The sequence below is a fragment of the Dasypus novemcinctus genome, chromosome 29, assembly GCF_030445035.2.
Source record: "Dasypus novemcinctus isolate mDasNov1 chromosome 29, mDasNov1.1.hap2, whole genome shotgun sequence".
Lineage (NCBI taxonomy): Eukaryota > Metazoa > Chordata > Mammalia > Cingulata > Dasypodidae > Dasypus > Dasypus novemcinctus.
Window position 1 is genome coordinate 32,456,960 of NC_080701.1, and position 26,879 is coordinate 32,483,838.

Genomic DNA, 26,879 nt, shown 5'->3' on the forward strand with positions numbered 1-26,879 from the left:
AATCATTGGATAACAGAGTATCTGAAAAATTCAGGTTCTGAACTGTTCCGAGTGGCACCACACCTTCCTTGTAGCCTTGGCCTGCCTCATGAGCACGCTCCTCCTCTCTTGAAAATGATTGCTCATCTACTGCCAAAATGGAGCTTGGGTCTACAGTAGCCATCCTTCTTGTGGCCTGTACTTCAAGTTGCAAACTGGAAACAAGATTGCAGGACAGAAGGCAATAACTGATCATACAGAGATCAAACCATGTGCTTGTTCTCATTTTATCTGTATGTAACATCTTTTCAGAAATAAGATTTGAAGCAACTTAAAACAGAATACTGATAAAAATAGGTAAGGAAATATAAAGCTATAGCCTCAAAGATATGTATGTAGAAGCAACAATGCAAGGAGGTATTGCCTCCTGTAATTTTGTTTGCTTGACCCTGCCCCCCCCCCTCCATATCTCATTCCCCACAAAAATTAGAGTGAACTGGAAAGACCCATTTTTAAATGAAATTATCAAACCAATTTAAAGGACAGGAAAGGAAATACCTGAGAAGAAAACTCTACTTTGAAACATAACATCAAAATAAAGCTTCACAGAACATTTGTCTGGTTTACTCTAGACAGAAAAGGCCTTCACCTAGTAAACTCCTGTTTGGAATCTATAACTCGGTCTCCCACCAAAACCACACACCACCCAGGGTCACTTCCCAGGTTCTCCATTTACAGATGCTGTCAACGGTGTTGAACATCATCATCTTTGAAGACTGTAGGAACCAGTGGTCTATGTCCCGACCCCTTCTTGGCTTGATACTTCTTAATGAAAAGGTAGGAGAGCCCGATCTGTGGTGCCCAGAGCCAGCAGCAGTGGTGCCTTTGGCTATCATTTTCCAGGGGGCTGTGAGGAAATCCTTATAGAAACCCGAATGGTGATGCAGAGAGAGAAGGACCCAGTTACTGGGCCTGTCCTAGTCAGGCTATGAAAATCACCTATCACATAATCACTTAGCTGTTGCAAGGCAGCGTCTGTGCAGTTCAAACAGACAAGGAGTGAAGGATGAGGAAGTGTTCTCTTCTTGGTAGTAAAAACAAAATCCTTTACAGTAGGAGAGATTTGTACCTGGAGGTCAAAACACCTAAAATCTAAGTTCTAGTTCCAGCTCTGCTATAAATAAACATAAATAAATAAATACTGGATCAGATACTCTCAAGGTGCTTTACAAATTTAAAATTCTTTATTTTTAAAAAAGTAGGATAAACATATATTGTCCTTCAAATAATGTGTCCAATTATAGTAGATATTCCCCCTGGGAAAAGAACATTCCTTCAACCCTGCAGATGATGGAGGGCTAACCTGCCTTTCCCGTCTTCTCCTCACTCCTTGCCCCACAGTATTTTTCTGACCTAAGGAACAGCATCGTGAACAGCCAGCCACCAGAGAAGCAACAGGCTATGCATCTGTGTTTTGAAAACCTGATGGAAGGCATCGAGCGAAATCTTCTTACGAAAAACAGAGACAGGTGAGTGTCGAGGGCCCTGCCAAGAAATCCTGGGCAAGAATTACTGTTCAGACCATTGGAGCAAGAGAGATGCCTTAGAAGTCCTTGTGCACCCATATCTGGAGACCATCTAAAACAGTGCTGTCCAATAGAAAAGTGAGCCACGTGTGTAAATGTAAATTTTCTAATGGCTACATTTTTTAAAGTATAGAGAAACAGGTTAAATTCATTTTAGCAATATATTTTATTTAACCCAATGTATCCAAAATAGTGTCAACATGTAACCAGTATAAAAAAATTGAGAATTTATCATACTTTTTTGTGCAAAGTCTTTAAATCCTGTGTGCATTTAATGCTTACAGAGCATCTCAATTCAGATGCTAAATTTTCATTTCATCAGAAATGCTTGATCTGTATCTAGATTTCATAAAATTTAGAGATGACAAAGTAGATTCCCATATTCAGGTTGTTCCAAACATACCTTAAGGTTTTCTACTAACTGAATTGAGTATCAGGTGTGTGTTTGTTGTTAGTTAAAACTGAATACAATTAAAAATTCAGTTCCTCAGTCACACTGGCCACACTTTAAGTGCTCAGTAGCTACATGTGGCAAGTGGCCTCCATATTGGACAGCACAGATCTAAACCATGGGTCTCTAGGCATTAAGAAACGAGACAGTGTCGTTCTCTTACTGCCCTCACTTGGTGAGCGTTACTTCCCACCTCTGTGAACCAGGTGAGTTGGATCCCCAACACCAGATTCCATTTTTGCTGCCATGAGCCCAAATTGGCCCTTAAAGCACCAGATTTAACCATATCTCAAGGCCTGCTATGAAGTTGCCAGGTAGGAAGGGGGCAGAAGTAGCCCAACTTTGCATTGTAGTCTTAAGACTCGGTAGCTTACCTTAGAAACAGAATTCATCAATTCATACATTCTGCTGCTTAGTAGCCACTTCTCTGCTAAAAACGTTTTAGGCAAAGACCTTTCCCTTCCACCCTACTCCCCCAACCCACATGCATCCTCTCTGCAGGTTCACCCAGAACCTGTCAGCATTCCGTCGAGAAGTCAACGACTCGATGAAGAATTCCACTTATGGCGTGAATAGCAATGACATGATGAGCTGACACCTCCTTGGACTCTACCTGTACAGAGCAGCGTCCCTTTGGTCTGGCCCAGAGGGGAGTACAATTACAAGGGAGAAGGCCTGGCTGATCCTTGCTCCTTCCTCTAGGGTGTGGGGGGAATGGTCAACTAGCGATTTCTCCAGGGAATAGGGTGTGTGTGCACTCACTGCGGGGGCAGGGCACTGCTGGTTCCTGGGGGGTTGGGCGGGAAGGGTGGTGGGAACAGCTAGCAACACAAGGGTGTGAGACTTCAGCCCCCTCACCCCCTCCTGGGTCCACCGAAGCGGGGAGAACCCCCAGAGTCCTGCCACAACCTGCCTTGTATAAACATGTACATTTTTTCATAACATTTTGAACAAGGTTTATATTGACTCAAGTTTAAAAACAAAAAGTGTGACTGAAAAATTTTTACAGAGTCTAGTGCACCAATGCTGATGTGAGGGGTTGTGTATGCGAGTGAAGAAAATGTGTATTCCAGTGGCCTGAAGCTTTACTGGACAAGGATGTATGAAAGTGCAGAGATATATTTAGTGACACAAGTGTAGAGAGGCAAAAGAAAAAAGAAAAAAAGGTAAAAATTCCAAATGTATATTTTTTCTTATTGCCCTTTTCTCGCCCCAAAACGATCACTTCCTGTGACTGTATTAGCCCTTGTTATTAGGAACTCTAAGCCATGCCAGAGCACCATCCCTCCCCCAATAACCAGAGATGCTGCCCTAGGTCCCCTGGCCTCTTGCAGTGACAAAACAACTCCAGCTAAAAGTGTTTGGTGTTTTTATCTCCATCCTTTTTCTCACTTATTCTTACCCTCATCCTCAGACAGATGCCTCTTGCTTTTAAAACAGTCTGACTGTAACTGTGTGTTTAGGGTTCTTGGTCTCTGTAAAGTGGCAACCTAAGAGCAGCAGTTAAGCCAGTTGCTTTGCTGTTGAGCAACTTGGATGAGTCCACCAGAGGCCCAATTGCGTGTGGCCCATGACTTCGTCTTCCCTAGCCCTCGAGGCAGTGCGTGTGGATGTATGCGTGTGGATATTTATATATATACCCTGCACTCATGAATGTATGAACTGGAGAAGGTTACTACAGTGGAAGGGGTTCTTAATAACAAGGTCTGCCTAGCATGAAGTATTTACCATCCCCCCCTTTAAAAATATACATTTTTATAAAATGAAAACCATAATAAATGTTTTGAATATTAAAAAATTAACCTACAGAGGAAAATTAATGGAGAAAGCTATTTGCCTTGTACTTTTTCCATAATTGTTGCTGCTAGTTGTTTGCATCTCTAGTTCAGCTCTTGCCCATGGGACATTCATCAATTAGGTTTTATTTTTATTTCTCTCCTCACCCCCCTCCCCAACCCAACAAACCTACAAGCCTGTTAATTTTTTTTTTTTCCTTCTCTGGCGATTGTGTGGTGAATCCTTTCTTGCGTGATCAGGTTGCGGATAGACTTGTAAGGGTGTTTGCTGCATACAGTGTAAGCATTGTGACCGCCAATAAACTTCAATGGTTTCTATTGACCTGGTTTCAGCAATCAAGTCTAGTGTGTCTACAGGGACGTGACGAACTCTAATCACATGAAGATATTTGAAACATTCATTCTTGAAAGTCAGTGGATGGCAGGGCCCCTCAACCTTATAAAATTAACTTTTTTCTCACTGGACAGTCTGACTCAGTTTCTTTTAGAAATATGATTAGTTGTGTTGATATATTTAGCATATGCTATTGTCCAAGACCATAAAAGTGAAGCCACTCCATCTGGCTTTTTTACTATCCCCAAGTAAAAACATGGCTACCAACAGAGAAATAGTCATCCAAGAAAGCCCAGTCTTATTACTCTTTTGACACCTGGTCCTCTGATGTAAGATGGAGACCTTGACAAGTTCAAGGGCAAACATTATCTCAGAGAATAGTTTCAGACTTCACAGACCAGATTTATCAAATGAAGACCGTTATAGTTAACAGGGACTGCTTCTAATCCTCTACCGTGTGGCACCTAAAGGCGAGGGACTGTCACTGCCAGGAATGCCGAGAAGCATTAAAATACAGACAGGTAGGTATCTGCACCTTAATAGCCAGTGAATCTCAGGCTCTGTGCACCATGCTTGTCCACCTGATTAGATATCCTACTACCTTTGTTTGCCTTTTTTAGTCTGGGGAGGACTGGTTAGGACCTTCCCAGTCCTAAGTGACTTTAAAGGCAAAAATAATTGTTTTCTGGTGGCTGGAAAGCAAAAATGATTATCATCTTAGCCAAGTTCTTTCATCAAGCCTAATGGAAATATAAGATGATGAAGCTTCACTGATACTCAGAACACTCCATTCATATGCTCTGAAGACCTGGAATTCTAATCCTGGGGCAAAAGAAAATCACTTTCGCATCAGTACTGAAGAAGAGCCCCCTTTCCCCTTCTACCCTGGGAAGATAGTTGATCAGCAGAACTCCACACCTCTCCCTTCCCTTCCACAAAAACAATTTTAGAGGCAAAAAACTCCAAGATGGTGATCTCCTAAGCATAGTCCAGTCACAACAAGATGCCATGGTAAAAAATCTCCCCCAGCTCCATCAAACTCTACAAATAGTACAGCTGTCACCCTCACTGGCGGTTATTCAAGGGGGCACCCAAAACAATTTGGGTGGTCAATTATCAGCACTTCATGATTAACCCTAATAAATGTGATAGCTAGTTATCTTTAAACGTTGGTTCCCCAGAAGTCATGTAGGAGGTTTTATTCAGTTAAAACAAGAGTTTATTTGGGAGTTCCTGGGCTGTACTGGGTACTGTGTTCAATCAATTGTCTCTAGACGGTGTTAACTGGCAGACTAGACCTCACATTGACAGAATACCTAAATTCTTCACTGTACTATTAAATTTACTGCGTATGACTATCTCTCTATTTTGCTGGCTCAACCCAAATAAGGGTTATCCCCACTTAAATGTAAATCAGACAAATGAAAAAGGTTTGCTCCAAGATCACAATTTTAAGTTTTTAGATTTTAAGCAGTAATGACTTTCAGAAGTGTCAATTTTCTAATGACAACCTACTAAAAAATAATAGCTTTACATTCTTCAAAGCATGAGCTTATTCTCAAGGACTCCCCTTCTTCCCACCACACACAGAAATGTTTTGGTATCCTATGAAATTGCAACCAAGTACAGAAATACTGATCTCCAAAATATCCATGATCAGGACTATACAAGGAAAGACAGTTACAGGGAACCTAAGAAAGCCATAAATTTTATAACTAGGCCTCGAGAAATGTAAATGATTATAATATGTTAAAGTCCTAGTTCCTTAAACACTTTTTAAGTAAGTTTGAAAAGGATAAACACGTCATCGGTCATAATTAAGCAACTGCCAGTTAGATGGTTGACAATATCTAAGAGTATTCCTGCCTTACAGAACGTCTTCTGGGTCCATTACATATATCTTGGGTGTCTTAGGCACCCTGGAATTCACTGGTTAGTCACTTTGGTGTGTCTCAGGAACATTAGGTCAACTCAGACAATGGGACATTAGATAATCGGAGGGAGGATGAAATCAAGTTTGCAATAATATATCCCTTCCTCACAAAATCCTTATTCTCAGGACAGCCTGGCTGCTGTCCTTTATATCTGCTTATGTTCTATAAGCTAGATACCTTTTTGACAGCAACAGAAAAACTCAAAAGCAGACCTCTTCACTTGCAAGGAAAATCCCTTACCACCCTTATGCTTTCTGTGGGTGAGATCCTTAAATAGTACAAACTGACTCCGAAGAGAACAGTACCTACACAAGCACCATACTCAACAATGATATTTTTAAATTGGTAACCATAAAGACAGAGAACTCGGTAACAGACTTAAGCATGCAGCCTCACCTACATGGCTCAAACCATCTCAGTATTAGGTTACAAAGGAGTGAAAAATAACACATGGAGAATCTCCTAGTCCCTGCTATTGGGATAATATTGGAATACTGGAAAATTAAGGAAGTCGGAGCATGTCTGGCTTCAAGATCTGGAGGACAATCAAACTGTCACGGAATAAAAACTGATGAACAGTGGATTTGGCCTTGTGCATTGCTCAGAGGGGCCGTGTTATTCAGAGTCTGATAGAAAATATGCTCAAATATTAAAAAGGGTGGGAAAATCTTAAGAGTTGTCTAGAAGAGAAAACCAAGCCATCTCCCCAAATCCTTAAGACTCACTGTACTTTGCAAATGAGGGCAAGTCATCTCACTCGGAGCTGAATTAATACAACTGGAATATGGTTACGAGTGCCTACTAAGATAACGGAAGTAAAACCACGTTTAATTCTGAAAAGTATGGCATGCCATAATTTGTATTTATCAGAAAATGAATTAACCGCCCCTTTAATACCTTGCAGCCTGAAGCGTATACGACAAAGCACCCCAGGTTAGGAGCGCTGCGGCGGCACCCCTCCACGCAACCTGACGGACGAGACTGCGCTTTTTCCCCCGCCAGTCCCTACTTCACGCCTTTTCCGGTCTGCACAGCCCTCTCTTCTCAGTCTAAACTTCCGTATCATTTGCCCACCTATTCCAGTCAAGACCCAGCCGAGCCGCACTCCCTCCCGATCGTCCCCTGCCGCCCCGGTCCCTCGAGTCTCCGGCCGACTCCCATGTTTATCTGCGGTGTTACTAATCTCCCCTTCCACGTCCCGGAACAAGCTTACAGGAGGGACCCGAGGAGGACGGCCACCACCAAGGGAAAGGACGTGTCAGGAGGGGAGAGTGGGAACCACCGGCGCGGGGGCGCCCCTGTGGAGCCCGCCAGCCGCGCGCCCCGCGCGGGAGCCGCGAGCAGCCCTCGCGCGGCCACAGGGCCGCCCCGCCCCGGCGCCCCGGAAGCGGTTCCGCGCGGACGCGCCCCTGCCCCGCCCCGCGCAGGCGTAGTCGGCTCCTTCCCGCGCGGGCGCGAGCGTCGGCCGTGGTACCGCTGGGAACCTGCTGCCTCGCGGGCTGCGTTGAGGTTCTGGGCGAACAAGTTGAGTTCCTGCCGCCCTCGGGCGCCAGCTCTGCCGAGTTCACACCCTGAATCCGCAGCCTTCGGGGCTTGGACCCGGCCTTGGAAGAACTCAGTGGAATGGGCAGGCTAAAAAGGATGTACGGGGAAGGCGCCCCAAGGGGAACCCCAAAGCCATTCGAAGAAGACGGGAACACTCACGCAGAGGAATTCACGAGTGCGAAAACGTTTAGGCATGAAACATCGTGTACCTTTCTAAGAATTGCACAAATAGTCTGGAGGAAGAGTGCAACCTGCAGGTGTCTGCATGCCGGATGGGGCGCTTTGCTTGCTGCACAGCAAGAGAGGTTTGGTCCTACAAAGCAGTTAAGTTCCAAAGCCCACTATGCAAAGCAGCCTCGTGATCAGTCCTTGCTTCAAAAGGACACTCGTGCAGCAGTGTGGTAGATGAATTAGAAGAGACCAGTTAGTGGGAAAGGACTTAAACCAAGACAAGGACTCTAGGGAGGCAGTTGAGAAATATTAAGGGAAGTGGAATCGACAGGACTTTGTGACCAGAAGTGGAGGGTAAAGGAAAAAGAAGATCTTCGTATGACTTTCAGTTTCCAGAATAGGATGTGGGGATCAGTGACTGAGCCGGAGAACAAAGGGAAGGATCAGGTTGGAGAGATTGGAAGAGACATGATTTCCAGACATAGAAAAGCTGGAGATGAAGATATAAGTGTGACTACTGAAACTCTGAGTTTGGAGAAGATTGTAAAGAGTAAGAAGAGCACTGAGCTGGGGATAGAACCGGAGGGAGGCAGCATGTTTGGGAAAAGAAAAGGAAAAAAGAGTCATCAAAGATTGTTCTTCCAGAAACCAAGAAGTACGAGAACTTTCCAGAAGCAGTGAGCACCTGTATCAGATACCACAAGCCAAGAACACTGAGCACAAAAATAGTGCCCATCAGATTTAAATGTTAGAAGCTAATTAGGACTGTTCATCAAATATTTCTGGCTTTTCTTCTGCAGATGGTAGGATTGTTCTTCCCTTACCTTTCTTGAGGTGAGGTATGACCATGTGACTTGCTTTGGTCAATAAAATACTAGTGGAAGTGATGGGTGTGATATCCAAGAGGAAACTTTAAGAACTAGTGCATTAACTTGCCATGTGCCTTTTCCACTGACGGAAAGCTTGAAAGCTTCCACAGTCCGGGTCCCTGAGTGACTGAAGGGCAGAGCCCCACAGCTAACACACAGTGGACCTAAAACATAAGTGTTTTCTTCATGTTAACCCCTGAGATTTAGGTGTTGTTTCTACAGCCTAACCTATTCCCTCCTGCCTGCTGAAGGCAATCATTGAAAACCTTTGCAAAAGCAATTTCATTGGGATGGTGGAAACAGAAACCAGAGAGCATGGTTGAAAGGGGAAATGCTTAAACATGAGGGTAAAGGAGGAACAGTCTGGAAGCTACAGTGGGAAGTTAGAAGAAAGGTACTCATAGGGAATGGGGGAACAGGGGCCACAGGGACAGACACCCCTTAGAGGAAAGCCACAGTTTCGGCATGCCCAGAGAATACTCTGGGATTGTGGATTAGGTTGCACACCACAGGGCAAAATAAGGAAAAGGGAAAGGGCTTGGTGCAGTGACTGAATCAAGAAAGAAGCACCGGGTGGTAGGGGGATGCGAGTACCATAGAGAGGGCAACATGCCTGCTGAGTCTGAATGGAAGGGAATTTCCCTGCTCTTACAGGCAGAACATCTGAAAGATGGCCAGAGCTAATTTCTACAGACGAAATAATGCCAATTACACAAAACTTCAAAAGACAGAAATGGAGTGAACACTTCTCAACTCATTTTATGAAATAAGCATTTCCCTGATAGCAAAACCAGACATAGACTTTACAAGGGAAAAAACAAAAAATGAAAAAACTTTTGGATTACTGTCTCATGAACATGGATGTAAGAATCCTTAACAAAATATAAGCAAATCAAATCCAGCAATTGTGTGAAGAGGATAAGACACCATGACCAAGAAGAATTTATTTTAGGAATGCAAGGTTGGCTTAAATTTTTTTAAATCATTAAATGAAATGCACCATATAAATAAAATAAAGGAGAAAAATTCATCATCTCATTTGATAAAAAGCATTTGACAAAATTAAGCATCCACTCCTGATAAACTCTCAGCAAAGTAGTAGTAGAATGAAATATTTTTAACCTGATAAAGGACAGCTACAAAAAGCCTACCACCAACAGCATACTTAATAATGAAAGAATATTTTTCCCCTAAGAACATTAACAAGGAGAGGATGCCAGCTCTCACCACTGCTGTTCAACATTGTACCAAAAGTTGTAACCAGAGCAGGCATGAACAAGAAAAAAAAAAAGGCATACAGATCAGAAAGGATGAAGTAAAAGTATATTCACAAGTGACATGCCTTGGGATTCAAAAAGCAATTAGAACTAATATTTTAATTTAGCAGTATCACAGAATACAAGATCAACATAAAATATCAACTATTTCTATATAAGGAGATGAAACTTTAAAATATATACCATTTATATAGCATCCAAAAACATGATATATATATATATAGGAATAAACTTAATAAGACATGTGCCAGGGCTATCCATTAAATTCGATAAAACATTACTAAGAAAAGTTGAAGAAGACAAATAAATAGAGATTTTAACATGTTCGTGGGTTGAATGGCTAAATATTGTGATAACAGTGCTCCCCAAATTGATCTGCACATTCAACAATGCCTAATAAAAATCCCAGAAGATTTTTTTCTAGAAATTGATAAGCCAACTACAATTTATATGAAAATACAGAGGATCTGGAATAGCCAAAATATTTTTAATAAAGAGAAACAAAGTTGAAGAACTCACACTATTTGCTATAGAACTACAGTAATCAAGAGAATGTGGTGTTGGCATTAGATTAGACCTCAAGAACAATGGAAAAGAATAAAATCCAGAAATAGACTGGCACATATATGGCTAACTGATTTTCAATGAAGATTCCAAGGTAATTCAATAGGGAAAGGATAGTCTTTTCCAAAAATGGAGACATGGGATATCCACTGAACCTCAACCCTAACCTGAAACCATACACAAAAATTAACTCAGAATGGATCATAGATCTAAAAGTCAAAACTAAAATTATAAACCTTCTAGAAGAAAACTTAGAGGAAAATTTTCACAACTTTGGGTTAAGCAAAGCTTTCGTAAGAGACCGAAAGCATAAACCATAAAAAAAATTATTGGACCTAGTCAAAATTTAAAACTTCTGCTCTTCAAAAGACACTAATGAAAATTAAAAAGGCAAGCAAGAGACTGGAGTGGAAAAAAATCTGTGAGTACATATATTTGACACAGGGCAAGTATCCAGAATATATAAGAACCCCCTACAACTCAATCATAAGAAACAAACAACTCTATTTTTAAATGAGCAAAATATATGAAAAACACTTCACAAAAGAAAATATATAAGTGGCCAATAAACACATGAAAAGACACTCAACATCACAGTCATCAAGGAAATAAAATAAAACCATAATGAGGTGCTACCCTAAGCCCACTGGAATGGCGAAAAAGATTGGCAATCTCAAGTGTTAGAGAAGATACGGAGCAACTGAGACTCCCATGTATTGTTAAGGGGAATGCGTAATGGTACATCCACTTTGAAAACGGTTGGCAGGTTTGCTTAAAGGTAGACATATATATACCATGTAACTGCTACTCCACTGTTAGGTAGGAGTTTATCCAAGAGAAATGAAAACATACGTTTTACCATGCCAAATCTTGCTCTGAAATGTTCATAGCAGTTTTATTCATAATAGCCTAAGTCTGGAGTTTTTCCCAAATGTTCATCAACAAGTGACTGAATCAACAAATTGTGGCATATTCATACAATGGAATGCCGCTCAACACTACAAAGACATGAACTACAGATACAGGCAACGATATGGATAAATCTCAAACACATTTTGCTGAACAACAACAAAGACAGACAAAAAACGTGCTTTCTGTATTATTCCACTTACGTGAAACTTTAGAACAGGCAGTACTAATCCGTAGTGTCAGAAAGCGGATCACCATCAACCCAACGGAAGGGGTGGTGGAAGCAATTGACTGCAAAGGGAAGCGAATGCTTTTGGGAATAGTCGATATTTTATCTTGACTACGATGATGGTTACAAGGATATAGATCTGTCAAAATTCGTCAAACTATACACTTCAAATGGGAGCATTTTGTTGTATGTAAATTATTTCTCAATAAAGTTAATTTTTTTAAGAAAGCTGACTCCTGCACAGCGGAAGCTCCAGGCAGGGTTGCAGTGAGGCTACTGGTGAAAAGTTTCCTGGGTGAGAGTGAAGGATAAGAATGCCATGAGAGAGACCCCTGGTTATTTCTGACTTCCAGACAGAGGTGTCTTGGGAGTAGGACTGAGAAGGGGGTTGGCTGACACCCCTGCTCCTCCTGGCTGCCCCCCGCCCACATAGGCACGGAAGCGCATCCCTGAGCCCTGGCGCCTGCGCTCTCTTGCCTGGTCCTTGCAAACTCGCGTCCTCCCTTGCCGCCCTCACCAGCTGCTGCCCGCGCCTCTCCGGTCCCGCACCCACCCACCCGCGGGAGGCATCATCGCCCTGGGGTCCCTCTCCGGAGGCCGCGGTCTCGGGAAGGCCCCCTGGCCCTCGGTCAGGGCCGCCTCCTGGGGCCCCGGGAAAGGAGGCGAGGCTGGAAGCGCGGAGCCGGGGCCCCGGCGGCGGGTGGCGGGCAGGGGGCGCGCGGCGGGCCGGGCTGCCGCTCGGGGGCGCTGGAGAGCCGCGGGCCTCGGCGCACGCTCCGGGCTCCGCGCGGCGCCCCTCGCGGGCACCAGCCTCACCTGCACCCCCGTGGGGCAAGCGCGTTCCCTCGGCCCACCTGCCGAATCAGAGCTGCGCGGTGGGCGGCTCCGCGGGGTTGCGCGAGCCCTCCAGGTGCTCCCGATTGCGCGCCGCGCCCACTTGCGCCCTCCCGGGGCCTCATAACCGCCTGGTGCGGGCCGCCCCGGCCGCAGGCGGCGGGGGAGGTGGCACGAGCGCGCCTCCGAGGCACCCGAGCTCGGGGGGGAGCTGCTGGCCTGAGCGCCCGGAGCAGGGGCAGGGCGGGGCCGGGGCCGCGAGGGGCCCCGGCGCAGGGTAACTGCCTCCCCCCCCCAGAGCGCTCCCAAGTGTGTAGGGAGGGCCGCACCCCGAAAGGCAGGCCAGGCCACCCCAGAACAGCCTTCCGAGCGTGGCGCTGGTCTGACTGTCCCTTGGTGCAAGAAGCCCTTCTGCTCTGCGCGCCTCCCGCTCAGGCCTGGGCTGCACGGCGGGTCGGTTGGTGCGTGTCCCGCAGGAGTTTAATGCACCATGAATCGCAGCAGCGGAGAGGACAAGGCAGGAACCAGCGTGCTCTGGGGTGAGTCAGCCCCCAGGTTCGCTTCTGTCCCCAGCAGGGGCCGGCGCTGGCGGGCGCGCTGACCATCGCCCGGCGCCCCGAGAGGGTGGGGCTGGCGGGGAGGAAGGGGCGCCTCCCGGCCCCCACCTGCCCTCCTCTGCCCCTCCGCAGGCTGTGAGCTCAGTCAGGAGCAGAGGAGCTGCACCTTCCAGCCCCAGGTGGAGGGCCAGCTGGACTGCAAGCTGCTGCTCAGGACGGTGGGTGCCCTCCCAGGCAGGGGAGCAGGCCCGCGAGCCTGCAGACGAGGAGGGGGCCTCTCTGCTCCCCACAGCTGAGAACGGGGCTCCCCCACTGCCCTCGGGGTGATGAGGTGCCTGTGTTTCCAACCCCGCTCAGATTTGCTTGGGGGAGAAAGCCAGAGAGGAGAGGAACCTGGTGGAGATCCTGCCTCCCGCGAAGAAGGCGGACGAGAAGCAGCGGCCCGTCACCCTGGCCTCGCTGCAGGCGGCCGTCCTGCCCATGGTGAGCCTTTCCCTGCAGGCTTAGGACAATCCTGTCCCCTGCTCTGGCGGCACCCCCTGGGGGCACTGGACACAGACGTGGGGTCTGGCCGTGCTTCCACTCACCCGTGCTAAAGAGCAGTCTAAGCTAAGACTGAAAGCCTGGGCTCGGGAGTCGGGGGGCCCTGGTCCCCATTCCAGCCTCACCCCTCACTAGCCGTGCCACCTTGGCCACGTTAGATGACCCCTTCTCCAGAGGGGCGTGTCTGTATGTCCCGCTGCTGGCGACAGGAGCCCTGGTTTACCCACTGACTGTGTAGCCAGATATTGCCTTCTTAATTCTAATCATTTATGTTGGGTTTTCTATGTACGGAATCGTTGTTTGTGAGCGATGGCAGTTTTTGTGTCTTTTCTTTTTTGTCCTACTCCACTGGCTAGGACGTCCAGTATCGTATCAGTTAGAAGTGGTAAGGATGGACATTCTTGTCTCATTCCTTATTTTTAAAGGGAATGCTTTTAAATCTGCCAAATACTTAAATCAGGTGAATGTCCACCCAACAGTAGACTGACTTTTTTTTTTTAAAAAGGTGGCTTTTATCATTTCTCTTTAATCATGAATGAAGGTTTAATTGTATCAAATGATTTTCTGTTGATAGCAGCATGGGTGCTTTTTTCTTTAAGCTGTTAATGTGGTGAAATATATTAATAGAATAATCAACCAGCTTTCCATTCCTGAGATTAAAAACTACTTAATCATATTATACGTTTCTAGATTTGTTCTGCTAATAAGACTTTTCTTTAACTTATGAGTGAGGTTGGCCTATAATTTCCTTTATCTCCTTTTCTTTGGAGCAGTGGACGTAATATTATGATGACCTGTCCTCGAGGGTTTGGGAGAAGCCTGTCCTGGCATCTATGTTCTATCTACAAGCCCTCCCTAGGAGAGCTCCTGCACTCCCCTGGTTTTAAAGACCATCTATAAAATGAGAACTCTGAAATCTGTGTCTCTAAACCCAACGTCTCTATTACCCAAATGGGTCCTATATCCAACTACCTACTCAATATATCTAACAGATACCCCAGACTCATGTCCATATCCAAGGCCTTGATTTTTTTTCCCATAAGCTTTCCCTCAAACCTGATCCTCTCGGTGAACGGCAGTTTTGTTCTTCCAATTAGTTGGGACAATCTCCTGTTTTCTCTCAAACCCCATATCGGATGCACCAGCAAGTCCTGCAGGCGCTGCTTTCACGATATGCCCACATCTGACTGCGTCCCACGTCTCGCCTGCTCTACGCAGCAGGTCCGGGTTGCCCTGGCCTCCTGCTCGGTGTTGTCGCAGGGTCTCCTACCTCGTCGTCCACCTGCCTCCGCTCGTGTCCCCCTGCAGTCTATCCCCGAGGGGAGGGGGTGGGCAGAAAACTACAGGGCAAGTCCAGCTCCATTGTCTGTTTTTGGAAACCAAGTTTTACTGGAACACAGCGTGCTTACTTGTTTACATAGGGCTCGTAGCTGCTTTCTCTCTGCAGCACGGTGGGGCAGGGAGTAGTCTGGACAGAGTTATAGGGCTCATGAGCCTAAAATACTTACACTCCCGCCCTTTACGCAAAAGTTTGCTGACCCCTGGTCTAGTCGGTGCTAGACGAGCCGGCTCGCGCTGCTTCTCTGCTAAAACACTGCTCGCTGGCTTCCCATTTTACTCAGAAGGAGACCCAAAACCCAGCCGCCGAGCCCTGTACGTTCTGGCCTGCGGCAGCTTCGCTGGCCTCGGCCTCTCCCACTCTCCCCTCCCTAACGCGGCTCGAAGCACACTGGCCTCCTTGGCTGCACCTTAAACGCCCAATGCCCCCTCTTGAGGGCCTTTGCAGTTACTATTCCCCTGCGTATCCCATGGCCCGGTCCCTCCCTCCAGTCCAGTCTGTGTTCAGATGTCATCTCATCAGAGAGGTCTCCCTCGACCGCGGACAGCACCCCTTCCATCTGCCAGCCCACGCCCCACTCCCCAGCCCAGGACCCATCCCTAGCATCGGTTTTCTTTTGTGTATTGTCTTTCTCCCCACCAGAACGTAAACTCCCAGAGAGCAGGAACTTTGTTTCGTTGGCAGTATCTACCTCTATAATACCATCTGGTGTATTGTATGAACTCCATATATAATGAATGAGTAAATAAATCAGTGACCTCTCTGGGGCCGGTGTGACTTTAAACTATTATAATGTATCTCATGGTTACAGGTCTACTCCGATTTTTCTATTTCTTTGAATCCATTTTTTATCAGTTTTATTTAGATGTCATTTCATACACAATAAAATTCACCAGGGTTAAGTGTGCAATTTGATGAGTTTGGACAAATGCATGTAATTGTGTATCTACCACCACAATCAAGATAGAGAAAATGTTCATCTCCAAAAATTTCCCGGTACCTCTTTGCTGTCAATCCCTTCCACCTCCCACTGCCTCTGGCAACTGCTGATCTACTTTCTGTAACTACAGTTCTGCCTTTTCTGAAATTTCATGTAAAGGAATCATACAGAATGTAGTATCTTGTGCCCTGCTTCTTTCACTTAGCATAATGCTCTTGAGACTTTTTTTTTTTAAAGATTTATTTATTTCTTTCTCCCCACACACACACCCCGGTTGTCTGTTCTCTGTGTCTGTTTGCTGCGTATTCTTTGTCCACTTCTGTTGTTGTCAGCGGCACAGGAATCATGTCACTTCTCCGTGTGGGCGGCGCCATTCCTGGGCAGGCTGCACTTTCTGTCGCACTGGGCGGCTCTCCTTACGGGGCGCACTCCTTGCCCGTGGGGCTCCCCTACGCAGGGAGACCCCTGCGAGGCACGGCACTCCTTGCGCGCATCAGCACTGCGCGTGGGCCAGCTCCACACAGGTCGTGTTATCTTGGTGTTCCTTTTATAGCTGAGTGATATTCCCTTGCATAGATTTATCACGATGTATCATGATTTTTAGCCTTTCGTCTGGTGATGGACATTTGGATTGTTTCCAGTTTCAAGCTGCTATGAATAAAGCTGCTATAAAGGATACAGTACAGGTCTTTGTGTAAACATATATCTCCGTGTCTCTGGAGTAAATACCTAAGAGTGGAATGAATGATCATTAGGGAAACACATGTTAAACTTTATGTGAAACTGCAAAACCATTTTCCAAATTGCTGTACTATATAAGTCCTTTATCAGAAATATCTGTCAAATATTTTCTCCAAGTGTGTAACTTGTCTTTTTATTTTCTAAATAGTCTTTTTAAAGAGCAAAATTTTTAAACTTTGGAATTCAATTTAGTTTTCGTTTTCTCTTATGATTTGTCTTTTTGGTATCCAGTCTAAGAAATCATTGCCTAAACTTAAGTCACAAACATTTTCTTCTAAGTCTTATTCTAGAAGTGCAATTACTATAACTCTTATATATGTCGATGATCTATTTTTCTGTATATGGCATGAGGTAAGGGGTAGGCATACATTTTTTTTCCAATTGATATCCAGTTGCTCCAGCACCTTTTTTTTAAAGGTATGTTTGTTTTTTATTTATTTTTTTATTTATTTCTCTCCCCTTCCCCGCCCTCTCTACCCCACTTGTCTGCTCTCTGTGTCCATTTGCTGTGTGTTCTTCTGTGTCCACTTACATTCTTGTCAGCGGCACCTGGAATCTGTGTTTCTTTTTGTTGCATCATCTTGCTGTGTCAGCTCTCCGTGTATACGGCGACACTCCTGGGCAAGCTGCACTTTCTTTTGCGCTGGGCGGCTCTCCTTATGGGGTGCACTCCTTGCATGTGGAGCTCCCCTATGCGAGGGACACCCCAGCGTGGCAGGGCACTCCTTGCGCACATCAGCACTGCGCGTGGGCCAGCTCCACACGGGTCAAGGAGGCCCAGGGTTTGAACCTGGACCTCCCATGTGGTAGGCGGACGCCCTATCCATTGGGCCAACTCCACTTCCCAGCACCTTTTTTGAAAAGGCTATTCTTTCCTTCTAGAATTAACTTGACATCTTTCCTAAAAATCAATTGGTCATATGTGTAGTGCATTATTATACTCAATTCTGTTCCATTAATCTGTCTACTTTTATAGCAATACTGTACAGATGTGATTATTGTCATTTTATAATAAGTCTTGAAAACGGGTAGTGTGAGTCCTACAGCATTGTTCCTTTTCAAAATTGTTTAGGTTATTCTAGATCTTTAGCATTTCCATAGAAATTGCAGAGTCCCCTGGCTTCTAGAAACAAATAAGCCAAAAAAACCTAGCCTGCTGGAATCTGTATTGAAAGTGTATTGGGGAAGTGGACTTGGTCCAATGGATAGAGCGTCCGTCTACCACATGGGAGGTCCGCGGTTCAAACCCTGGGCCTCCTTGACCCGTGTGGAGCTGGCCCATGTGCAGTGCTGATGTGCGCAAGGAGTGCCGTGCCACGCAGGGGTGTCCCCCGCGTAGGGGAGCCCCATGTGCAAGGAGTGCACCCCGTAAGGAGAGCCGCCCAGTGCGAAAGAAAATGCAGCCTGCCCAGGAATGGCGCCGCACACACAGAGAGCTGACACAACAAGATGATGCAACAAAAAGAAACACAGATTCCCGTGCCACTGACAACAACAGAAGCAGACAAAAAGAAGAACACACAGCAAATGGACACAGAGAACAGACAACTGGGGTGTGGGGGGGAAGGGGAGAAAAATAAATAAAAATAAATCTTTAAAAAAAAGAAAGTGTATTGAACCTATAGATTACTTGGGAAGAACTGACATCTTAGCCATTTACCATAAACACGATACATGTTACCATTTGTTTAGGTCTTCTTTAATTGGTCTTAGCAAACTTTTGTAGACTTAAGTGTACTGGTCATGCATTTATTTTATAAATTTTACTGCAGCATATTTCGTGGTGCAGGGTGCTATTGGAAATGGTATTTTAAAATATCTTTATTGAGGTATAATTCACATACCATGAATTTCGCCTATTTAAAGTGTACAGTTCAAAGGCTTTTAGTATATTCAGAGTTGTACAACCATCACCATAATCTAAGTTTATAACATTTTCATCACCCCAAAAAGAAACCCCATATACCAGTTAGCAGTCCTCCTCATTTCCCATACCCACCAACCCCCAGCCAACAACTGCTAATCTACTTTCTGTCTCTCTAGATTTGATTGTTCTGGAATTCCACCTAAATGGAATCGTAAAACATATGATCTCTTTATGACTGATTTCTTTCTCTTAGCATAATGTTTTCCAGGTGCACTCATGTTGTAGCATGTACCAATACTTCCTTTTTATGGTGGAATAGTATTACATTGGTTGGATTTACCACAATTTGATACCGTTAGGAACTTTCATGTACAAGTTTTTGTGTGAACATATGTTTTCATTTCTCTTGGTTATATATCTAGGAATTGAATAGCTGGGTCATAAGATAGCTTTGTTTAACATCTTAAGGACTCCAGACAGTTTTCCAATGTGGCCACAACGTTTTATAATCTCACCAGTAACATGAGGGGTCCAAGTTCTCCCTATCCTTATCAATACTTGATGTTGTCTTTTGATTGCAGTTTCCGAGTGGGTATGAAGTGGTATCTCATTGTGGTTTTTATTTACATTTCCCTAATGACTACTTATGTCAGACATCTTTCCTTGTGCGTATTGACCATTTGTTTATCTTTTTTGGGGAAATAACTATTCAAATCCTTTGCTCATTTGAAAACTTGGGTTATTTGTCCTTTTATTATTGATTTCTAAGAGATCTTTATATATGCCACATACAAATCCCTTACCAGAGATATGATGTGCAAATATTTGCTCCCTTTCCATGGGTTGTCTTTTCACTTTCTTTTTTAAAAATTTCCCCCACCTGCCCGCTTCCTGCTATTTTTGCTGTCTGTGTCCATTCACTGTGTGCTCTTCTGTATCTGTTTTTGGTGGTGGTGTGGATTTTTTTTGTCTTTTCTTCTTGCTTTCTCCTCTGTGCTTCACCAGGATTTGATCCTGGGGACCTACAATGTGGGAGAGAGGTTCCCTGTCACTTGCACCACCTCAGTTCCTGGTTTCTGTCGCATCTCGCCTTGCCTCTCCCCTGCGTCTCTCTTTTGTTGCGTCATCATCTTGCTGCATTGCTCGCCACATGGGCCTGGCTCACCTTTACCAGGAGGCTCTGGGGATCAAACTAGGATCCTCTCATATGGAAGATGGAAGCTCAATTGCTTGAGCCACATCTGCTTCCCTCACTTTCTTAATATTGTTTGTAGCACAGAAGTTAATTTTAACGTAGCCCAATTTATCTAGTTTTTCATGTGTGTGTGTCACTTGTGCTTTTGATTTGAACTATTGCCTAACCCAAAGTCATGAAGATTACTTCTGTTTTCTTTTAGAAGTTTTATAGTTTTAGCCCTTATATTTAGTCCATTTGGAGTTAGTTGTAGTGTATGGTGTTAAGTATGCTAAAGATATTTTTTAAAATTTCATCATTTTATACTTGTTCATTGCTAGTATATAGTTAAACACTGTTTTGTTTTTTGTTTTGTTTTGTTTGTATATCAACCTTGTATCACCCAACCTGGTTTTGAATTTGTATATTAGTCCTACTAGAGTTTTTGCGTATGTGTGTGTGTAAATTTCTTAGAATTTGCTATGTATATATTCATGTTGTCTGTAAATAAAAAGTTTTACTTCTTCCTTTTCAATATATATGCCTTGCATTTCTTTTTCTTGCCTTACTGCACTGGTTAGGACCTCAAGTACAATGTGAAACACAAGTGTTAAGAATGGGTATCCTTGCCTTGTTTCAGATGCTAAGGGGAAAGTATTCTGGTTTTCAACATTAACTAATAGGAAGGATGTTCATACATGTCCTATATCCGAGGGGATCCGCTTCTATTTCTATTTGTTGAGTGATTTTATCATGAATGAGTGTTGAGTTTTGTCAATTTTTTTCTACATCTGGTTAAATGACTTTTTTCTTTCCTTATTCTTTTATATGGTGAATAATCTTTATTGATTTTCAAATTCGAAGTTCACTGCATTCCTGGTATAAGCTCCTCTTTGGTCGTAATGTATTATCCTTTTATATATCAGTTGATTCCATTTGCTTTTTTATGAAGGATATTTGTATCTATGTTTATGAGCAATATTGGCCTGTAGCTTTCTTGTAATGTCTTTTGTTTTAGTATCAGAGTAATGCTGGCCTTGTAAGATAAGAAGGAAGGTGTTCTCTCCTTTTCTATTCTCCAGGTTTATGAGTTTACGTATATTTAGTGTTATTTCTTTCTTAAATATTTTATAGAATTTATCAGTGAAGCCAACTGCTTAACTACAAATTCAATTTCTTTGATATAGGGCAATTTGGATCACCTCTCTCTTCTTAAGAGGGCTCTATCTGCATATGTCAAGGAATTTTTCCATTTCATCTAAGTTATCAACTTTATTGGCATAAAGTTGTTCATAATATTCCCTTATTATTGTTTTCCATATGATCTGTCATTCAGTCCACTCTTGTTCCTGATATTGGTAATTTGTGTATTCTTTTTTCCCCCTCTTGTTTAGTTTAGCTTGAGGTTTAATAATTTTATTCATCTTTTAAAAGAACCAACTTTTAGTTTCATCAATTTCTCTATTAATCCACTTTTATATTTTATTGTGCTCTGCTGTTTTCATTTCTTTTCCATATTTTGATTTTAATTTGCTCTTCTTTTTTGTATTTCTTAAGGCAGAAGCTTAGATTGATTTTTTTTTCAGACTTCTTTTTCTGATATAGGCATTTTCTATAATTTCCCTTCTAAGCAAGGTTCTAGCTTCATTCCACAAATATTGGTAACTACTGTTTTCATTTTCATTCAGTTCAAATTATTTTCTAGTTTCCTTCTTCAGCCCCTGAAGTGTTTAAAAGTGTGTATGAATATGGTGTGTTTTCAAATATTTAGAGATTTTCTACGTATCTTTCTTTTGACTTCTAGCTTAATTCCATTGTGGTCAGAGAACATATTTTATATGATTTCCATCTAAAATATGATGTGCCTTGTTCAGTGCCCAGAATATGTTCTATCTTGGTGGATGTTTCATTTATACTTAAAGAATTTACACTTCTGTTACTGAGAGAGGAGTATTCTATTCTCCAACAATAACTGTGGATTTATATATTTCTCATTTCAATTATCAGTTTTTGCTTCATGTATTTTGAAATTCTTTTATTAGGTGTCCATACTTCTAGGATTGTCATATCCTCTTGATTGACCCCCTCTATCAATGTGAAAAGTCCTTCTTTATACCTGGCAATATTCCTGTTCTGTAGTTTATTATGACTGATATTAAAATAGTATTGCTTTTTTTTTGTGATTAATGTTACCAAGCTATATTTTTTCTATCCTTTTACTTTTTATCATTTATCATACATTTTATCATTTTATCATTTTATCATATCTTAAAATATAAAGGTTCTCGTAGACAGCATATGGTTGGGTTTAATTTTTAACCAATCTGATCATCTTTTCCTTTTAGTTGTAGAATTTAGACCATTAACATTTAATGTAATTATCAACATGGCTGATTTTATTGATATTTTCTATTGTTTCCTTATTTTGTTTTATTTATTTTTCTATTTGTCTAATATTTTCTTTCTGCTTTCTTTGGGTTTTGTCTATTTTTTTCTTTATTTCCTGAGTTGGATATTTAGCCCATTCATGTTCTATCTTATTTTTTCCAAGTAGCTTTATCAATTTATGTTGAATGCTGTGAATTTCCCTGAAGGCCTTTTTTAGCTGCATCTCTCAATTTTTAAAATTTTAAAATTGTAGTAACATATATATAACACAAAATTCCCCATTTTAACCATTTTAAGTGTACAATTCTGTGGCATTAATTACATTCATGATATTGTGCTACCATCACCACCATCCACTACCAAACTTTTTCATCATCCCAAATGAACTCCATACCCACTAAGCAACTACTCAGCATCTCCCCTTCCCCCAAGCCCCTGCTAACTTCCAGTCTACTTTCTGTCTCTATGAATTTGCCTATTCTAGATACTTCAAGTGGTGAAATTATAGAATATTTGTCCCTTTGTGTCTGGCTTATTTCATTCAACATATTGCTTTTAAGGTTCATCTGTGTTGTAGCATGTTTAAGAACTTCATTCCTTTTGACAGAAGAATAATATCCCATAGTATGTGTATAACATATCATGTTTGTCCACTCATCTATTGGGTTGTTTCACCTTTTGGCTATTGTGAATAATGCTGCTATGAAATTGCTGTACAAGTATTCAAGCTCCCCCCCCCCCCCCGTTTTTAATTATTTGGGGGGTATACCTAGAAGTGGAATTTCCAGGCCATGTAGTAATTTTACGTTTAACCTTGAGGAACTGCCGAACTGTTCCCACAGCACTGCACAACTTTCCATTCCAGCCAAAAATGATTTCCAATTCCTCTGCATCCTCATCAGCACTTACTGTTTTCTTTTTTAAAAAAATAATAGTCATCCTAGTACATGTGAAAAGATGTGACTGTGGTTTTGATTTTTATTTCCCTGATGACTGATGCCAAGCATCTTTTCATGTGCTTATTGACCATTTAGATATCTTCTCTGGAGAAATGTCTATTCAAGTCCTTCGACCATTTTTAAAGTGGGTTGTTTATCTTTTTGAGTTGAGTTGTAGAAATTTTTATACATTCTGGATATTAACCCTTATCAGATATATGATTTGCAACTATTTCCTCCAATTTTGTAGGTTATCTTTGGACCTTCTTTATAATGTCCTTTGCACAAAATTTTTTATTTTACTGAATTCCAGTTTGTGTTTTGTTGCTCATACTTGGAGGGTCATGTCCAAGAAATTGCCAAATCCAAGATCATGAAGATTTTCCCCTATGTTTTCTTCTAAGAGTTTTATGGATTTAGGTCTTATGTTTAGATCCTTGATCCAATTTTAGTCAATATTTTTTTATTGTGAAGTGGGGATTTTTCTTCTTCCTCATATAGACAGCCAGTTTTCCCTGCACCATTTGTTGAAGAGACGATTCTTTCTCACTTGAATGCACTTTGTACTTTGGGTTGATATCTGGACTCAGTCCTATTTCATTGTTCTCTCCTAAGCCCATACTACCCTTTTTTTTATTATTGTAGCTTTGCAGTAAGATTATTTTTATTAGAGAAGTTGTATCCTGTATGGTATGCATACCATACAGGATACCCATACCTCACCCCACCAGGCAATAGGTTTTAAAATTAGGAGTTGTGAGACCACCAACTTTGTTCTTTTTCAAGATTGTTATGGCTCTTCAGGGTCCCTGCAATTCCACATGAATTTCAGAATCAGCTTTCCATTTCTACAAAAAAAAAAAGGCTGCTAGAATTTTTTTAAACAAGTCAATTTTATTGATACATATTATAAAGCATACAATCCATCCAAAGTGTGCTATCAATGGTATCTGGTATAATCACATAGTTGTGCCTTCATCACTTCAATCATTATTAGAGCATTTTCATTATTCTGATAATTATAATGATGAAGTTTTTTTGTTTATTACCTCTCAATATCTCTATGCTTCTGGTCATATATAGCTTCTCTTCTGTTTCTGTCTCTCTAGTTTGTGTTTATATTTTGTAAAAAGTCTTACACATACAATATTACCAATATTTTTATTTCACATAAAGTTTAATTTGTTATACAGTCCTATGTCACCTTTTTAAGCTTTCCTTCTAGTAATATACATGTCTTGACTTTCCCTTTCAACCACTGTCATACCCACATAATTCGACTGCAAGTTACAAACACTGTGATGTGCTTTCACCATTTCTGCTCATTCCCAAAGATTAACAAACAATCTTTTTTACCAGTTCTGTACAGATTAACCCTCAGCTTTCCATTCTTTAACCTCATTCTATTTTCTGGTCACCCATATTCTAATTATTAACTCCATGAGTTTACCCAATATATTTAACTCGTAATAGCACAATCATATAGTATTTGTTTTGTATCGCCTACATTATATCCTCCAGGTACATCCATGTTGTCATTTCTTCTTATAGCTGTATAATATTCCATTGTGTGTATACACCACCATTTGTTTATCCATTAATCGGTTCACGAACACCTGGGTTGTTTCCAGCTTTTGGCGATCATGAATAACCTTGCTATGGACTTCTGTGTGAAGATGTCCGTTTTGTCACTGCTCTCATTTCTTCTGGGTACGTACACAGTGGTGGTATTGCTGGGTCACATGGCAAATCTATATTCAACTTCCTTAGGAACTGCCAAACAGTCCTCCACAGTGGCTGTGCCATTCTGTATTTCCACCAGCGGTGAATAAGCGTTCCTATCTCTCCATGTCCTCTCCAACACTTGTACTTTTCCAACTTTTTACTAGTGGCCATTCTAATAAGTATGAAAGGATATCTTATTATAGTTTTGATTTGCATTTCCCTAATTGCTAGTGATGGTGAACATTTTTTCATGTGTTTTTTTTTCACCATTTGTATTTCTTCTTTGGACAAATGTCTATTCAAGTCTTTTGCCCATTTTTCAATTGGATCATTTGTCTTTCTATCAAGTTGTAGTACCTCTTTATATACCATGGATAGTAAACCAATATTGGACATGTGTTTTCTAAATACTTTCTCCCATTGAGTCAGCTGCCTTTTTACCCTTTTGACAAAGCCCTTTGAGGTTCAAAAGTGTTTAATACTGAGGAGGTCCCGTTTATCTATTTTTTCATTTGTTGCTCATGCTTTGGGTGTAAGGTCCAAGAAACCACCACCTACCACAAAATCATGAAGGTGTTTCCCTATATTTTCTTCTAATAGTTTTATTGCCCTGGCTTTATTTATTTATTTATTTTTTAAATATTTATTTTTATTTATTTAATTCCCCCCCCTCCCCTGGTTGTCTGTTCTCTGTGTCTTTTTGCTGCGTCTTGTTTCTTTGTCCGCTTCTGTTGTCGTCAGCGGCACGGGAAGTGTGGGCGGCGCCATTCCTGGGCAGGCTGCTCTTTCTTTTCACGCTGGGCGGCTTTCCTCACGGGCGCACTCCTTGCGCATGGGGCTCCCCCACGCGGGGGACACCCTTGCGTGGCACAGCACTCCTTGCGCGCATCAGCACTGTGCATGGCCAGCTCCACACGGGTCAAGGAGGCCCGGGGCTTGAACCACGGACCTCCCATGTGGTAGACGGACGCCCTAACCACTGGGCCAAAGTCCGTTTCCCATGCCCTGGCTCTTATATTTAGGTCTTTGATCCATTTTTAGTTTATTCTTTTATAGGGAGTGAGGTAGGCTCCTCTTTCATTCTTTTGGTTGTGGCTGCCCAGTTCTTCTAGCACCATTTGTTGAAGAGATTGTTTTGTCCCAGTAATGTGGACTTGGTAAATTGTCAAAAACCATTGGCCATAGAGGTGAGGGTTTATTTTTGGACCTTCACTTCTATTCCACTGATCAATGTGTCTATCTTTACACCAATGCCATGCTGTTATGACTGCTGTATCTTGGTAATATGTTTCAAGATCATACAGTGAGAGTTCTCCCACATTGCTCTTCATTTTTAGGATGCTTTTGGCTATTCCGGTGTACTTTCCCTTCCAAATAAATTTGGTAGTCACCGTTTCTATTTTTGTAAAATAGGCTCCTGGAATTTTTTTTTTAAGGTGGTACCAGGTATTGAACTCAGAACCTCACACATGTGGAGCAGGTGCTCAACCACTGAGCTATACCTGATCCATTCTGTTGGAGTATCGATTGGTATTGCACTGAATCTGTAAATCATTTTAGTTAGGATTGACATCATTATGATATTTAGTCTTCTAATCCATGAACATGGAATGTCTTTCCATTTGTTTAGTTCTTTGATTTCTTTTAGCATTGTTTTGTAGTTTTATGAATATAGGTCCTGTACATCTTTGGTTCAATTGATTCCTGAGTATGTGAGTCTTTTTGTTGTTGTTGTAAATAGAATTTTTTAAATGAATTCTTCCTTGCATTGCTTTGAACACAGAAACATTACTGACTTTTTGTTTGTTGGAGCTTGTATCCTGCCAGTTTGCTGAACTTGTTTATTAGCTCAAGTAGCTTTGTGTAGACAGTTCAGGACTTTCTCAATATATGGTGTTATCTGTGAGTAGTGAGTGTTTTACTCCCTCTCTTCCTATTTGGATGCCTTTTATTTGTTTTTGTTTTTGTTTTGGCTAATTGTTCAAGCTAGAAATTTTAGCGCAATGTTGAGTAACAGTGGTGAGAGTGGGCATCCTTAACTTGTTCCCAATCCTGGAAAACTTTCAACCTTCCCCATTGAGTATGACCTTGGCCGTGGCCTTTTCATAATTGCCCTTTATCATACTGAGGAAATTTTCTTCTATTCCTATCATTCAAAGTGGTTTTATTAAGAAAGGATGGGAAGCGGC

At 42.3% G+C, this 26,879-nt stretch overlaps 2 protein-coding genes across 6 annotated transcripts in view; both read left to right on the plus strand.

Moving 5' to 3' along the window:
* Positions 1–4,134, plus strand: part of XPO7 (exportin 7) — a 71,486-nt gene extending 67,352 nt beyond the window's left edge. For all 4 annotated transcript variants that reach the window (XM_058289825.2, XM_058289824.2, XM_012525821.3 and 1 more), the window contains exons 26-28: positions 718–816; positions 1,381–1,508; positions 2,518–4,134. In XM_058289825.2, the coding sequence (XP_058145808.1) occupies positions 718–816; positions 1,381–1,508; positions 2,518–2,611 (321 nt within the window). In that variant the 3' untranslated portion in view covers positions 2,612–4,134. The remainder of the gene's footprint in view (positions 1–717; positions 817–1,380; positions 1,509–2,517) is intronic.
* Positions 4,135–12,440: 8,306 nt separating this feature from the next.
* NPM2 (nucleophosmin/nucleoplasmin 2) overlaps positions 12,441–26,879 on the plus strand; it is a 42,667-nt gene continuing 28,228 nt past the window's right edge. The window contains exons 1-3 of one of the 2 annotated variants that reach the window (XM_058289826.2): positions 12,441–13,017; positions 13,168–13,253; positions 13,393–13,518. In XM_058289826.2, the coding sequence (XP_058145809.1) occupies positions 12,969–13,017; positions 13,168–13,253; positions 13,393–13,518 (261 nt within the window). In that variant the 5' untranslated portion in view covers positions 12,441–12,968. The remainder of the gene's footprint in view (positions 13,018–13,167; positions 13,254–13,392; positions 13,519–26,879) is intronic. The other variant, XM_058289827.2, reaches the window with a different exon arrangement.